The sequence below is a fragment of the Perognathus longimembris genome, chromosome 17 (assembly GCF_023159225.1).
Source record: "Perognathus longimembris pacificus isolate PPM17 chromosome 17, ASM2315922v1, whole genome shotgun sequence".
In the NCBI taxonomy this organism is placed as follows: domain Eukaryota; kingdom Metazoa; phylum Chordata; class Mammalia; order Rodentia; family Heteromyidae; genus Perognathus; species Perognathus longimembris.
In genome coordinates, this window is record NC_063177.1 from 43,224,228 (window position 1) to 43,240,591 (window position 16,364).

At 37.7% G+C, this 16,364-nt stretch overlaps 1 protein-coding gene across 1 annotated transcript in view; it reads left to right on the forward strand.

Moving 5' to 3' along the window:
• Positions 1-16,364, forward strand: part of Efcab13 (EF-hand calcium binding domain 13) — a 94,899-nt gene that overhangs the window by 41,174 nt on the left and 37,361 nt on the right. Inside the window, exons 20-26 of the mRNA XM_048367260.1 lie at positions 1,263-1,313; positions 4,215-4,358; positions 5,498-5,569; positions 8,038-8,181; positions 12,503-12,574; positions 14,194-14,337; positions 14,513-14,581. Of these exons, the coding sequence (XP_048223217.1) occupies positions 1,263-1,313; positions 4,215-4,358; positions 5,498-5,569; positions 8,038-8,181; positions 12,503-12,574; positions 14,194-14,337; positions 14,513-14,581 (696 nt within the window). The remainder of the gene's footprint in view (positions 1-1,262; positions 1,314-4,214; positions 4,359-5,497; positions 5,570-8,037; positions 8,182-12,502; positions 12,575-14,193; positions 14,338-14,512; positions 14,582-16,364) is intronic.

Here is a 16,364-nt window from a genome sequence, read left to right on the forward strand (position 1 = left end):
TAGTTTGTCCTTAGGAAAACTCCAGGATTAGATAGTGTAGGGCCCACACCCAGGAGGGCTCCATGCAGATGCCCCCCACCTGTTTAAAGTCTGTGCCCAGTACCCGAGTTACCTAGGTAACTGGCACACCTGGAGGCAGTTACCTCCCCTTCTTTCAGGTCACATCCAATCCATCTGGCCGGACCTCCCACCTTTTCCTATGTAATCTGGCTCAACATAGTTCCTGATCTCTTTCCTTTTTTTCTCTTGCTCTCTTTTTGTCTTTTTCTTTTCTTCCTCCCCCGCTGTCTCCCCACACCTCCATCTGTGGGTGCGGGGCAGCAGTTTGCTCTCCCCCCGCCCCCCCCCCCCCCAATAAACTCCTTTCTGACTGAATCATGTGGCGGGTTTCCTTTCCTGTGAGCCTTACATCTGGTTCCATGACTCAGGAGGGGCAGAGTCAGGAGTCGATGGATCCCCTCCTCCCTCTGCTCTTTTGAGGGTTAATCCACTCCTTGACCACCCCCGGGACCAAACTGCCAAATTGCTGGATTTGGCATTAGACTTGCAAGTCTTTACAGAAAATGTACTGGCCCATCCTTGCATTGCTCTATGCTGTCAATGTCAGGTTAATTACCATGCTGATCAGTACCATCTCCTTTTACAATTATCAACATTATGTACAACTTTAGCAAAACTCAAGGTCCAAGATCCCTCTTTCTTTTTCTCTCTTTCTGTGTTTTTCTTTTCTTCCTTCCCCTCTGTCTCCCCATCTTGGGGGGGGGCAGCAGTTTGCTCTCTCCCCAACAAACTTTCTGACTGAATCATGTGGCGGGTTTCCTTTCCCATGAGTTTTATAGATAGTAGCTAGCTAGGTAGGCAAGTGGAGATAGATAAGGGTAATTCAAATTGAGAGTTTATGAATGCAAAGTGAGAGAGAAAGGAAGCACCTATGACATTAGAAACTCGTCCACATTTAAGAGTTGGTGTTGACCACAGAGGGGCTTTAAGAATGAAAGAGAAGACTAAGGGAAGTTTGACAGTTTGAGAGCCTGAGGAAATTTTTTTTAAACTTCATTTTTATAATTTTATACATGTTTTTAATATGTTTGTATCAATCTCAGCTCCTCTTCAGTCTCCTTTCAGCCAGGTAAGAGTTTAAATGAGGGAACCAGTGATAAATGTTAATGAGAAAAGAAGTACTTTATTGTTGCTTTCCTTCCAAACTAGCTAATGTCAAGATGCCATTCCTTATTGTATTGTCTCTGTCTTCAAATTTTCAGACTTTAGAAATGAGGCTTTATCTTCAAATCTGCAATTACCAGCGGTGGATGGTAAGAACTTTCCAAGAAAAATTCCAAATAAGAGACGTTTATTTTGTTTTCAGATCATTGTCAAGTACTAATGCATTCCTAATCTACCCTGCCTACTTCAATTAGATTGTTATTTCCAAATAGTAATCAGGTCTCTAAAGATGAAATTTCTGTATTCCCTAACTCTGTGGCATTATTGTGGGTATTATCTATGCTTTCTATACTTCAACACCATTTTTTTTCAATTCCTTCGTACTCTCTTTTCTTCCACTTCTAATCTTTTGCACGTTCTATTACTTGGGATATTCTCTCATGACTCCTTTTTCTTATGTTTGTGTTTCACAGTACTTATACTATAAATATCGACTCATGTTTTTGATTATTTGATTAATACTGATTTTTCCACTTGTGTGGAAGTGTTGTTGGGTCAAGGACTATTATAATTCTAGGAAGTAGCACAATCCTGGTGCTTTTCATACTTAAATAGCAAATATTAATAGCTCACACTTATATTTACTATGGAAGATATTGTTCCAAATATCATGATTAAATATTAATTGAATGAATAGATCTGTGCTATCTTTTAGCTTCTTGTTTATCACTTCTGTATTTGTATTTATTCTATAGCCACACTACTATTTATAATTAAAACTGGCTTAATTTGCTCTTCATTTCCTGTGTTTTTGTGTGCTACTTTATTGGTATGCATTTCTTGTCAGACAAACTAACCAACTTGGCTCAAATATTATGCCTATTCTATGAAACTTTCTTCTGAGTTCATCACTCACTAAATTAAGTTAGAAAATTCGGTTAACCTCAGTTCTTCTGTACTTCCTAAGGTATATTTTTTCACAGCACTATTTACAATCATATGTTATAATTTTGTTTACATAGATTACAAATTCAGTCTCTCTCATCAAAGATTTTATAGGAAACTTTGTTTTGTATATGTGGTACTGTTAGCCCAGAGCCTTGTTTTTGCTAGGCAAGTGCTATATCATTTGAGCTATATACCTTAGGCCCCCTCTAAAGATACTGCTTTTGAGATAAGGTATTGTTGATTTTGACCAGTCTGGCTTCAAACTTGCAATCTTCCTGTTTTAGCTTAAGGGAGTTACAAGGATTACAGGCATATACTACCACGCCTAGCTTTGGGAAACTCTTTGATAAGAGGGATTAGATTTTTTTTATTTTTAGTAGCTTTAAAAATAATTATTGCGGGGCTGGGGATATAGCCTAGTGGCAAGAGTGCCTGCCTCGGATACACGAGGCCCTAGGTTCGATTCCCCAGCACCACATATACAGAAAACAGCCAGAAGCAGCGCTGTGGCTCAAGTGGCAGAGTGCTAGCCTTGAGCGGGAAGAAGCCAGGGACAGTGCTCAGGCCCTGAGTCCAAGGCCCAGGACTGGCCAAAAAAAAATAATAATAATAATTATTGGTAGAAGGAATATAGTTCTATGATGATATTATGGTATTTTTTCCAAGTAACCTTCTGTGTAATGCATCTTTCAGAATATGGAAATATATACATATACACATGTATATATATACATATGTATACACATATATACCTATATACACACATATACATATATGTACATATACATGTATATGTATACATGCATACATGTATATGTATATATGCATACATATATGTATACATATATATGTATATGTGTGTATATGTATATACGTATACACATATAGAACTTCATTTTCAGGTTGGAGATGAAGGAGAATAGAAATGATATAGATGAAAAATTAGAAAGATCAATACTGATTGTTTTATATTTTAAATTGGTATGAGAACAATAGACCTACTTGGCTATATGGGTTATATATCTGCACAGAGACTTCTGGTTGAGGGAGTAAAGGCTGAAATGAGGCTCAAATTCAACTGAACTGTCTAACCCTTGACCCTCTGTGCTTAATTATTACTGCCTACAGAAGGTGCCATGTAGCATATACATAGAAGGGCATCTTTGTGTAGTCCATACAAAAAAGTACAATCTGGATTGGCAGAGGCCCTGGGAATCAAGAGCTTCAATCCCAAATTTTAGCCTTGTGTGTGTGTGTGTGTGTGTGTGTGTGTGTGTGTGTGTGTGTGTGTATGTGTTGGTCCTGGAGCTTGAACTCAGGGCCCGAGTACTGTGGCTGAGTCTTTTTGCTCAAGGATAGCACTCTACCATTTGAGCCACAGCTCCACTTCTGGGTTTTTTTGGTGATAGTTAATTGTAGAGTAGAATCTCATGGACTTTCCTGCCCAGGCTACCTTTGAACCTTAGTCCTCAGGTCTCAGCTTCCTGAGTAGCTAGGATTACAGGTGTGAACCATTGGCACCTGGTGTTAGCCTTTATTTACCTCAGCAGTTGATAGACATCTACATGTAGAACCATTACGTCTTATTTAAGAGATGCTTACAGCTTAATAGGTATGTAGAGTATGAATGACTTCAGGTAAAATTTTATTAAAATGTAGCTAGCCCAATATATTCTCTTTGCCATAAGTTAAAAATAATTAAATACTATTTCAAATAAGTGGCCATCAGTTACAAATAGGCATATTGTACTTCTGCTATGTTTTAGTTTCACATAAATATTTACTTTGGGGCTGGGAATATGCCCTAGCGGCAAGAGCCAGTTGCCTTGTATACATGAAGCCCTGGGTTCAATTCCCCAGCACCACATATACAGAAAACATCCAGAAGTGGCACTGTGGCTCAAGTGGCAGAGTGCTAGCCTTGAGCAAAGAGAAGCCAGGGACAGTGCTCAGGCCCTGAGTCCAAGGCCCAGGATTGGCAAAAAATAAAAATAAAAAATAAATAAAATAAAATTACTTTGATGATTTGCCTGTAGTAGACTTGGTGTGAATTATTTCTCATTAATTTTACATTAATATCCTGTGTGTGTTTATTTTTATAGAGATTAAAGAGGCTGCTAATATCTTTTCACATGTCGATGATAAAAAGATTGATATACCTAAGTTGGAGCATGCCCTGAAATGTTTGAATCTTAATTTGAGGGAGGAGGATTTCAACGAAACCCTTAAACACTGTGATACCAATGGTAAGCAGTTCTTGGTTTGAGATTCTTTTCATTTTTTCCCTACTCTGCCACTTTGTTATAACTTAGTCTTCTTAATGTAGTTAATAGCCCTGGATCACCTGCTGTGGTCAAATTAGTGTATTTGTTTAGTTGTGACTCTGTGCCGGTACGTCTATGTACTAATAGTTTATGTCATCACCTCAGGTTTCAGATTGAATCAGTTTAAAACTACCTCTAGAACTTCCTGGCTTTGTAATCTGAACAAAGTTATTTAATTTCTATTTGCTTTCAACTTTTAAAAATAGGCATAATACTAGGCCTCATGGCTCAAATCTGTATTCTTAGCTTCTTGGGTAGTGGAGACCAGGAGATTGTGGTTTGAGGCCAGCCTAGGCATAAAAATTCATTAGACTCCATCTTCACTGAGTGTGATGATTCATAGCAATGATCCCAGAAATACTGAAACACAAAATTAGGGGATCACGAATTGGGCTAGTTTAGACCTAGGTAAAGAAAAGTAACCAACACGGGGGGCTGGGAATGTGGCTTAGTGGTAGAGTGCTTGCCTAGCACACATGAAGCCCTGAGTTCGATTCCTCAGCACCACATATGCAGAAAAAGCCAGAAGTTGTGCTGTGGCTCAAGAGGTAGAGTGCTAGCCTTGAGTAAAAAGAAGCCAGGGTCAGTGCTCAGGTCCTGAGTTCAAGCCCCAGGACTGGCAGGAAAAAAAGTAACCAACATGAAAAGATATTGAAGGTGTAGCTTAAGTAGTAGATTGCCTGCCAAGCAATTGTGAAGCCTTTAGTTTAATCTTCAGTATTATTAAATAAGGGACCCATGTGAGAGAATTTTTTTGAAGATCAAGTGAATTTATGTATGTGTATGTATACAAAACATACATACTATGTATATGGCATATATATATTTATGACATACATATATGTCATATGGCTAGTATATAAAATTCTAGTTATTTAAAGTATTGACTAATGGAAATTATTTACAAGTGTTAATAGTTTTATCAAAATAGCTTCAATAATTTGAGAAAGAAAAGTGAACTAGAATAAAATTTTAGCTAATTATTGTAGACCAAAGACTATTTCGTGTGCTCATTCAGTGTCTGCTTTTTAATATAAGTGTGTTTGATTTTGATCTTCTAGATAATAAAGAAGTAGATTTACAAGATTTCTTAACAGAAATGAAAGAAAGTCCGAACTTCAAAAACTCTACAGGTAAGTGAATACTTCTGGTCCAAGAAAATGACTGGAAAATAAAGATTATGATATGGAATGACACATTAAAAATCACCACATGGTTTAGGTACTGGTAGCTCATGCTTATAATCCTAGCTACTCAGGAGGTTGAGGTTTGAGTGTTAAGGTTCAAAAACATCCTGGGCAGACAAATCTGAGAGACTCTTATCTCCAATTAACCAGCAAGAAGCTAGAAGTGGACACATGGCTCAAGTGGTAGAACTGTGAGCAATAAAACAATGTGAGAGCTCATGGCCTGAGTTCAGTCTCATAGATTTCAATCTTTAATTTCTACTTATTAGTTTCAAAATAGATTTAAAGCAGCATATAAAATATAAGTATGAATGTAATTTTGAAAAGGGGAGGAGAGGATAAGAGAACACTACACAATGGTGTCTTCCTTCTGAGCCATTGTACATTAGAACCATCTTTTCCTTTGCCGAGTTTGCTCAGTAGTGAGCCACTTATTCTTTTTCTACCTTAACCTTAACCTCCTCTTACATACTACCTTACCTTTGAATTTTATCAATAAAGGATTAGAGATTCTTTTATTTATTTATTTTTTTGTCAGTTGTGGGGCTTGAACTCAGGGCCTGGGTGCTGTCCCTGAGCTTTTTCACTCAAGACTAGCACTATACCACTCTGAGCCCCAGTTCCACTTAAGGTCTTCTGGTAGTTAATAAGAGATAATAATCTCACAGACTTTCCTCCCCTGGCTCAGATCTCAGCCTCTGGAGTAGCTAGGATTACAATGACCCACCAGTGCTCAGTACAATTCTTCTTTTACCTGTGTTCTATATGTTGAATGACCTATCTTCTTCCTGGGTTTCTATATTTTGTAAGGTTTCTCCACTCTTAGGGTGACTCCTTCTCAAATCTGCTTCAAGGTGACTTTCTGTTTTTTACCTTTTGAATTGAAAAGAGCTTTTAGCTTTTAAATGAGATTTTCTTTCACTCAAAAATTACTTTTACAAAATAAGAAATGCATCTTCTATGCTTATTATTACATATGAATCATAGTTTAAAGACAGACTTACCACTTATCTAATTCAGATATAATTTTGAACATATCTTTGCTCAGAAATCCGTAATCATTTCCAGTGACTAAAGCAGATTAACTACTGACAGTGGCTTGAATGTCTTCTCCTCCCTTGCCTCCTTCCCTCCCTTCTTCCTTTTCTTCCTTCCTTCTTTCCTCTTCTTCCTCCTCCTTCTCATTCTTTTCCTCCTCTTCTGCCTCCAGTGTCACTTCAATTCTCCAATGTCATCTCTTCTCCTCCATCTTTTTTTTTTTTTTTGGCAAAACTAGAGTTTATTTGAACATAGAGTCTTGATTTACTAGTATTACTCTAGCCACCCCAGTTTCTGAACCCAGGAGTGGCAGACATCCACATAGTGGGTGTTCCTCAAGTGCATAAGAGAGTGGGGGCAGCAAACAGTGCCGAAATCTACACTGAAAGGGAACTGAGGGAAGCTGGAACTCTGTCTGCTAGTCTCAGAGCTTTCAGATTCCACCCAGTAAGTACTAAATTACTTGGTCAGAAGGAAAATCTGGGAAAATAGAGTGATCCACTGGTCCTGGCACCAGATCTCTCAATCCTACCAGGCAGCAAACACACTCAGTAAGGAGGCAACTCCACTGGCCAATGGACAGGGGCTGGGAACTTTCAATCTCTGTAGTGATCCCTGGGCAATGGGGCAGATCCTCTCCATAGAGAGCAGAGCCTCTGACTCCCACATCCTTCACAGCCCAAATTGCCCTCTGTGTAACATCTCAGTGGGTCCCACTCTATGACCACCTCTCATGTCTGTGTCCACCCAGCACTGTGAGAAGATGCCCTCAAACTCCCCGACTTGTAATTGTTTCTTGTTTTCAGATCCCAGAGTAGCTCAACCTCAAAAAATGGGCTTCCTCTCAAGATGATGTCTAGCTCGTTACAGGTGTCCAAGATACAGGAAGCAGCAAAATCGGTCTTTTTCCCAATGCTGGGCTGTCATGCAGGAGGAGCTCAGTGTCACTCCAGTTCAAAATGGTTTCAGGAGCCACAGCTTAAGTGTTAAATGGCCCAAGGGATTAAAGCATTAGCTACTTTTATGTTTAGTTGGAAGGCACAGCGGTTAAGAGCCTGAGCTTTGGATTTAAATCCCAAGCTTGCCACTTAACTAAAAGTAGTCTTTAGTAAGTTACTGAATCTTGCTCATCTAAATTCCTTCATCTGAAAAATGAGATAATAATGGTATTATGATAAGGACCAAATAGATAAAGTAAAATTTCTTAGATTAGTGCCTAGCACTTAGTTCTTGTTAGCTATTATATAGTCTTGTTTTAAAAGCTATATTAATAGCTCCCCATAAAGTTCTATTACAGTATGCAATTGAGACTATTAATTAATGAAGAGCATATCTTGTCTCTGCTATAGAAACATTTGGTTTTGCTCTTTTTGCAGCTATGGAGCTACTCTTAGCTACTACCCAAGTTCTCCAAGATGACCTTGTTGATGTCTCTGACCTCAAGACATTATTGGAAAATGCTGGCCTTGGTACAGCTAATGTTGTACTTACTGAAATGTTAAGAAATGTACCTGAATATGGTTAGTAGTTTCAATGGATTAATAATTATTTTTAATGGGAAACAATATATAATGTGAGGGGTTTCACTGTGGTATTTCCATACATGGACATAATGCATTTTGATCATATTCACCCCTTTTGTTACTCTTTCTTATTTTCTCTCCTCCCAACTCTCCCCTTTAAAAAACTTTCTTAGAATTTTATATGGGCTTCATTATGACCTTCTCATAAATACACACATACACACACACACACACACACACACACACACATACACACACACACCTTTATATTCTCCCCCTACCCTGTTTTATATCTCCCTGGTTCCTTCCAAATGGTCCCAATTGATGATCATACCTTCTCTTCCTCCTCCTCCTTCTGGTTCTTTTATCTAGATTCTAAGAAAACACATAGTATTTGTTTTTTTCTAAATCTGGCTTTTTTTTTTTTTGCTTAATAGGATTATCCCTAGTTCCATCTCTTTTCCTGAAAATAACATAACTTCATTTTCTTTTTTGCCTAAATAATACTCCATTATGTGTATTTAAGGAGCTTTAAGTGCATTCATCTATTGATGGGCATCTAGTCTAATCACATAACTTGGCTATTGTGAATACTCTTGCAAAAATATGGATTTGCAGGTATTTTTATAGTATGTTGTCTTATTTTCCTTTGAGTATATTCCCATGAGTGGTATAGTAGGATTTTATGCTAGCTTTTTTTTTTTTTTTTAAGAAACCTGCACATTGATTTCCATAATGGCGGTACTAATTTAGTCTCACCAACAGTATAAAAGAGTTCCTCCCTATGCTCCAACTCCTGCATTATCATTTGTAGTGGTTACCTTATTGTTACCTTGTTGATAGCCTCTTTGGCTAGGGTGAGATAGAATTTCAATGAAGAATTCATTTGCATTTCCCTTATGGCCTATGATAGAGAAGTTTTTTGTTTTTCTTTTTTGCCAGTCCTGGGGCTTGAACTCAGGTCCTGAGCACTGTCTCTGGCTTCTTGTTCAAGGCTAGCAGCCTACCACTTGAGCTACAGTGCCACCCCTGGATTTTTCTGTATATGTGGTGCTGAGGAATCGAACCCAGGGCTTCATGTATGCGAGGCAAGCACTCTACAACTAGGCCATATTCCCAGCCCCATGATGAAGATTTTATGTGTTTATTTGGCATTTGCTCTTGGTTTGAGAACTATTGAATTAACTTGGCCACTTATTACTTGGGTCATTTGTTCTTTTAATATTTAATTTTATGAGCCCTTTATGTATTCTAGATATTATTCCCTTATCACATGAATAGCTGAATTTTAAAATTTATTTTATTTTTGTTGGTTGTAGGGCTTGAACTCAAGGCCCAAGTGCTGTTCCTGAGCTCTTTTTGCTTGAGGTTAGCGCTCTACCACTTTGAGCTATAGCTTCACTTCTGGTTTTCTGATGGTTAATTGGATATAAGAGTCTCATGGATTTCCCTACCAGGATTGGCTTTGGTCTGTGATCCTCACATCTCAGCCTCCTGAGTAGCTAGGATTGCAGGCGTGAGCCACCAGCACTCAGCTTTGAAATTTTTTGTTTCTACTTTGGAGAGGTTTTATTTATTTATTTTTGTACTAAGGACTCATTTGAGAAGAAATGTTTCCTTTTCCCCCCCCATTTAGTACTCTATCACTATAGATTTCCCATATACGTGCTTTATTATATTGAGGCATGTCTCTTCTAATTTTAGTTTCTTCAAGGTTATTATCACTAAGAAATGGTGAATTTTGTTAGAGACTTTATCCACATGCATTAAGAGGATATGTATCCTTCACTGTATTTATGAGCTGTATTGTGCTTATTGATTTGTGTATGTTAAATCAACCTTGTATCCTTGGAATAAAACCAGTTTTGCTCACAATATGGGATCTTTTTGATATGTTGTTGGATTCAGTTTACTGGTATTTTATTTCTATATTTTGCACTTATTTGTATGAAGGAAATTGGTCTATGGATTTTTTTTGTTGTGTTCTAATCTGGTTTTGGTGTCATTCTAACACTGGCTTCATAGAGTGAATCTAGAAGTGTTCATCCCTTTTGTATTTTATGGGATCATTTGAGGAGCACTGGTGTTCTTCTTTAAGGGGTTTGATAGAATTTGGCAGTGAATCCTCTGGTTCCAGGCTATTGTTTATTGGTGGTTCTTTGTTTTGTTTTGTGCCAGTCCTTGGGCTTGAACTCAATGCTTAGTTCTGTCCCTGAGCTTTTTTGCTCAAGTCTAGCACTCTACTACTTGAACTACTTCCAGCTTTTTGGTGGTTAATTGGAGAAAGGAGTGTCATGAACTCCTGCTCCGTCTGGCAGTCCTTAAATCTAGCTGGGATTACAAGCATGAGCCACAGGTGCCTGGATGACAGTGTTAGTTTTGGTCCATAGTTTTGAGACAAGTAGAAGCTACTGAAGGATTGTGTTCATAGGGGTGATCAGATCTTGTTTTTAAGATACAGATCTCCCTTGTCAAATGAGAATGACCAAGAGACATATGAAAAAGTGCTCTACATCACTGGCCATAAAAGAAATGCAAATCAAAATAACATTGAGATTCCACCTCACCCCAGTAAGAATGTCCTTTATCAAGAAAACTAACAATAACAAATGTTGGAGGGGATGTGGCCAAAAGGGAACCCTACTTCATTGTTGGTGGGAATGTAAACTGGTTCAGCCACTCTGGAAAGCAGTATGGAGATTCCTTAGAAGGCTAAACATAGAGCTTCCCTATGACCCAGCAGCCCCACTTTTGGGCATCTACCCCAAAGACCACAAACAAGAACACACTAAAGCCACCAGCACAACAATGTTCATCGCAGCACAATTTGTCATAGCTAAAATATGGAACCAACCCAGATGCCCCTTAGTAGACGAATGGATCAGTAAAATGTGGTACATATACACAATGGAATTTTATGCCTCTATCAGAAAGAATGACATTGCCCCATTCATAAGGAAATAGAAGAACTTGGAAAAAATTATACTAAGTGAAGTGAGCCAGACCCAAGGAAACATGGACTTTATGGTCTCCCTCATAATTAGCACAGGTTTAGGCTAGTCACAGCAGAGGATCACAAGAGCTTAATAGCTATGCTCCTATGAACACATAAGATGATGCTAAGTGAAATGAACTCCATGTTATGGAAACGAGTGTTATATCACTGTCGTAATTACTTTCAATATGCCCTGTGAAACCGTAGCTTCTTTTGTTGATGATCTTCTTGCATCCCTTCCTGTGGTTGTACTCAACGATATCACTGTATCTCATTTGAATACACTGGATACTGTATATACTGGTATTAGAACTAGGGGAGTGAAAGGGAATATCAAAATTGAGAGACAAAGGATAAAAAGACAAATGACTCTAAAAGCAATACTTGTAAAACCATTTGGTGTAAACCAACTGAATAACTAATGGGAGGAGAGGGAAAGGGGGAGGGGGGAGGGGGAATGAGGGAGGAGGTAACAAACAGTACAAGAAATGTACCCAAGGCCTAACATATGAAACTGTAACCTCTCTGTACATCAATTTGACAATAAAATAAAATTATTTTTCACTTTGTAAAAAAATTGTGGAAAATAAATAAAAGAGGATGTGATTGGGGCTAATAAGCTTTTAATGGATGCTATTTTAATACCTTAGGAGTTAGGTAATGAAATGCATCCAGTAAGTATTAGGAACAGAGAGAAGCTGACATTTCTATCCATACAGGAAATAAGAGGGAATAAATAATCTAGGCTGATTTCTAAGCTTTTAGTCTTGTTTATAACTTTCTTGTTAGCTTCAGATATATTAACTAATTTAGAAACATGCCAACAAGAGTGACTTGGACCAGTAATACTAACTACTTGGGAGACTAAGAATAGGAGAGCTATGATTCAAGAACAGCTGGGACAGGAAAGTTCATGAGACCCTATTTCAAATTATACCTAGGCACAATGCACATGCCTGTCATGGCAAGTCTATATGGGAGGCTGTGATTGGGAAGATCAGCTGACAGGCTGGCCTGGGCAGCAAAGTTAGAGAGACTCAGGTTTCATGGTGGGAAGCTGGATGCAGTGTCTCATGAATGACTGTAATCCCAGTGATAGCAATGACAGAAAGAGGATTTTGGTTTAGAGGTGCACCTAGGCAAAAAATAAGAGCCTATCCTAAAAATAACCAGTGCAGAACAATGCTGAAAGTGTGGTTCAGTGGTATTACACCAGTTTTGTAAGTGTGAGGCCCTGAGTTCAAATACTTATTACTGCCAAACCACAACATCAACAACTATGATGAATTATTTCGTTGACTTAAAATTTGCTTTGCATTGCAGAACATGGCAAGGTTACTATTCATGAAATTCTGACTAAGCTTGCAGATGCACTGACAATTCCAAAAGCCTCAGGTGAGTTTTATTTAATATATATTTAATATGCACATCTAGAAAGACAAGTGATGATTTACAGATTAAAATAGCATGAGATTAGATAGTTGAACAGGTAAGAAGCAATATGAAGATCAAGCAAGATTCAGTGTTTTGTTTTGTTTTTTTCTTTTGCTAGTTCTGGGGCTTGAACTCAGGGCCTGAGCACTGTCCTTGGCTTCTTTTTGCTCAAGGCTAGCACTCTACCATTTGAGCCATGGCACCACTTCCAACTTTTTCTGTTTATGTGGTGCTGAGATATTGAACCTAGGGCTTCATGTATACGAGGCGAGCACTTTACCACTAGGCCATATTCCCAGCAAGATTCAATTTTATATAACATTTTATGAGACATATATTGCTAATCTGAGTCCAAACTAGTTTACTTGATAATGCTAGAAAATAACTTGATGTGTGTGTGTGTGTGTATGAGCGTGTGTGTGTGTGTGTGTGTGTGTGTGTGTGTGCTGGTACTGGGTTTTGAACTTGGGGCCTGGACACTGTCTCCTAGCTTTTTCACTGAAGGCTGGCACTCTTCCATTTGAGCCACAGCTCCATTTTTGACTCTTTAGTGGTTAATTGGAGGTAAGAGTCTCATGGACTTTCCTCCTTGGAATGACTCCAAACTTTGATCCTAAGATCTCATCCTCCTGAGTAGCTAGGATCACAAGCATAAGCCACTGGCACCTGGCATTCATATTTGACTTCTGTATTGATTAGAAAATTCTAAATGGTTAGAAAATATATCTTAAACTTTTTTAAAACCAGCAAATACAAAAGAAACTTTTGACAAACCTAATGGAAGGGACTCTATGATCATCTGTTATGGTGTGTGTGTGTGTGTGTGTGTGTGTGTGTGTGTGGTGTGTGTTAGTTCTGGGGCCAGAACTCTGGAACGTCCCTGAATTTTCTTTCTTTTTTTTTAGTTTTGCTACATAAATTCTTATAAAATTATAGTGTCTTTTTGTTGTGATTAAAAATATGATTTTAATAGTGACCTAGAATTCTATAATTTTACTAAATTATAATTTTAAGTCGATGTTTGCCGTTCTCTAGTTTCTATCATGATCTCATGTGTGAATAAAGGTAAGTTTTTATCTTATTTTGCAATCTGGATTCCTTTTATGTCTTTTTTAGTCCCTTGCACTGGCTACCATCTCCAGTACAATGCTGAGTAGAGGTGGTGAGAGTCTCCAAGTTTCTGTTTGTGATTTTAGAGGGAACCACTCAGTATTTCAGTACTAAGCATCATATCAGCTGTAGAATTTTCAAACCATTTCTTTTCAGGTTGAGCAGGCTTTCTTCTATTTATTATTATTATTATTATTATTATTATTATTATTATTATTATTATTATTGCCAGTCCTGGGGCTTGGACCCAGGGCCTGAGCACTGTCCCTGGCTTCTTTTTGCTTAAGGCTAGCACTCTACCACTTGAGCCACAGCGCCACTTGTGGCCGTTTTCTATATATGTGGTGCTGAGGAATCGAATCCAGGGCTTCATGTATAGGAGGCTAGCACTCTTGCCACTAGGCCACATTCCCAGCCCCTCCTAATTATTTTTGTTGCTCTCTAATTGAAAAGTAATTATCTCTTTCCAGAGGCTAAAATTAAATTTTACAATGTCAACATTCAAAAAAGTGATCCTAAAGCTGTTTCTGACATTCAGCAAAATTTAAGTGCTGTAGGAATCCATCTCACAGATGAGGAAACACAGAAGGTTTTGGATAATACTAATCCTAGCGGTGAGTAATTATTGTACTTTAAACAAAGTTTGAGTATTTCAGAAGCTTCACCTTAAATGCCTAAAGCATCTCCCAGTACAAGATAAATGGCATAGTTCAATTCTTAATATCAAGTTCATAATATCAAATGGTCCTTTTAAAAAAGAGTATCTAAATTGTTTCTTTTTTTTTTAAGATGAAGTGGTGTCTTTTAAGGATGTCATCAGAGAACTAGCCAACACTGATGACTTTATGGAGTGTCAACGTAAGTATGAAATTTGAAATAAATGTAATTAGAAACTACGTGTTTTGGGATTGGCGTGTGTGTGTGTGTGTGTGTGTGTTGTGTATGTATTTGTGTTATTAGCAGAACTCTTTCAAGTCTTCTTTTTCATTCTTTCATTTAAACAGAGTAGAAATATATATATATATTACACCCTAGTTTTTCAAATATCTGAAATATGAATTTATTTTTCCTAATCTTGAATTTAAAAATTTTAGATACATCTGTATTCATTTCTTTCTCTTCATATAGTCTGTGGTCTTCTTATTAATTTTGTCAGAGGATTACATTTCTCTACTCTTGGTTTCTTTAATCATTTCTAATGACTTTTTCTCTTTTCTTATCTGTTTATTTGAATTTATTTGGGTTTAGTCTCTCCCTCTTTGCCTGTAACTTTATTTTTTTTTTAATTTTCCAGCTTTTTTTTATTTTGCCTGTAACTTTAAATGAGTCTTTTTAATCTGTTTTGACATTTCAGCAAAAGGGACAGTAAAATAAACCAGGTTGAGGATTAGAGTTGTAAGACTGGGCGTTTAAAATGGGTGTTAAAAGTAAGCATATTATAAATTAATCCGTAATTTGAATGCAATTCCAGTCAATATCACTGGAAATTTTTTATCGGAACCTTTGCATATAATTTTGATATTTATTTCAAAGACTTCTAGTGTATACATAGCAGAAAGAACTAGTATGGGACCGAGTGCTGCAGGCTCACACCTGTAATCCTAGCTATTCACAAACTGAGATCTAAGGATTAAGATTCAAAGTCAGCCCAGGCAGGAAAGACCTTGAGACTCTTATCTCCAATTAATCACAGAAAAAGCCAAAAGTGGCCTGTGGCTCAAATGCTAGCCTTGAGCAAAAGTTGCTTAGGGACAGTGCTCAACAACATAAATAAGGTAGTAATAATGATGTATACAGAGATTAAATTTTTAACTGAGAGCCAGGCATGGTATATACCTGTAATCACAGCTATTCAGGAAGTGGAGGTAGAAGGATCTCTGAGGACAGCTCAAGCAAAAGCCTGAGACCCAATCAGAAAAGCAAATTAAAAGTAAAAGGACTGGTGTATGGCTCAGGTGGTAGAATATTTACCTAGGAAGTTTGAGACACTGAGTTCAAATCTTCATACAGACCCCAAATTGTAAAAGATTAATACTTAAAACTAAGTTCATGGGGCTGGGGATATGGCCTAGTGGCAAGAGTGCCTGCCTCATATACATGAGGCCCTGGGTTCGATTCCCCAGCACCACATATACAGAAAATGGCCAGAAGTGGCGCTGTGGCTCAAGTGGCAGAGTGCTAGCCTTGAGCAAAAAGAAGCCAGGGACAGTGCTCAGGCCCTGAGTCCAAGCCCCAGGACTGGCCAAAAAAAAAAAAAAAAAAACAACAACAAAAACTAAGTTCATGAAATATCTGTTTACTGGTCTGTCATCAAGAGCATTGATATTCTTGCCAAACATTTGGATAGAGTTAGGGACACCTTTTTATTTTAAAAAGGAATTTTAAATATTGTGGCATAATTTTCTTAGGGACTATTTTGGTCTTAGTTGTTTTGTGAGCCAAACACAAGACAAAACAGTCTAGTGTATAAAATTCAATGCATATTCTACAAAATTAAGAAAGGGAAGGGCTGGGATTGGGAGAGATGGTGGAAAATGATGAAAGGGGTGATATTGTTCAAGATTCATTGTATTCATACACTATTTTATTGAATGGTAACTCAGTTGTACAACTATTTAAAATAGAAATTAAATTAAAAATG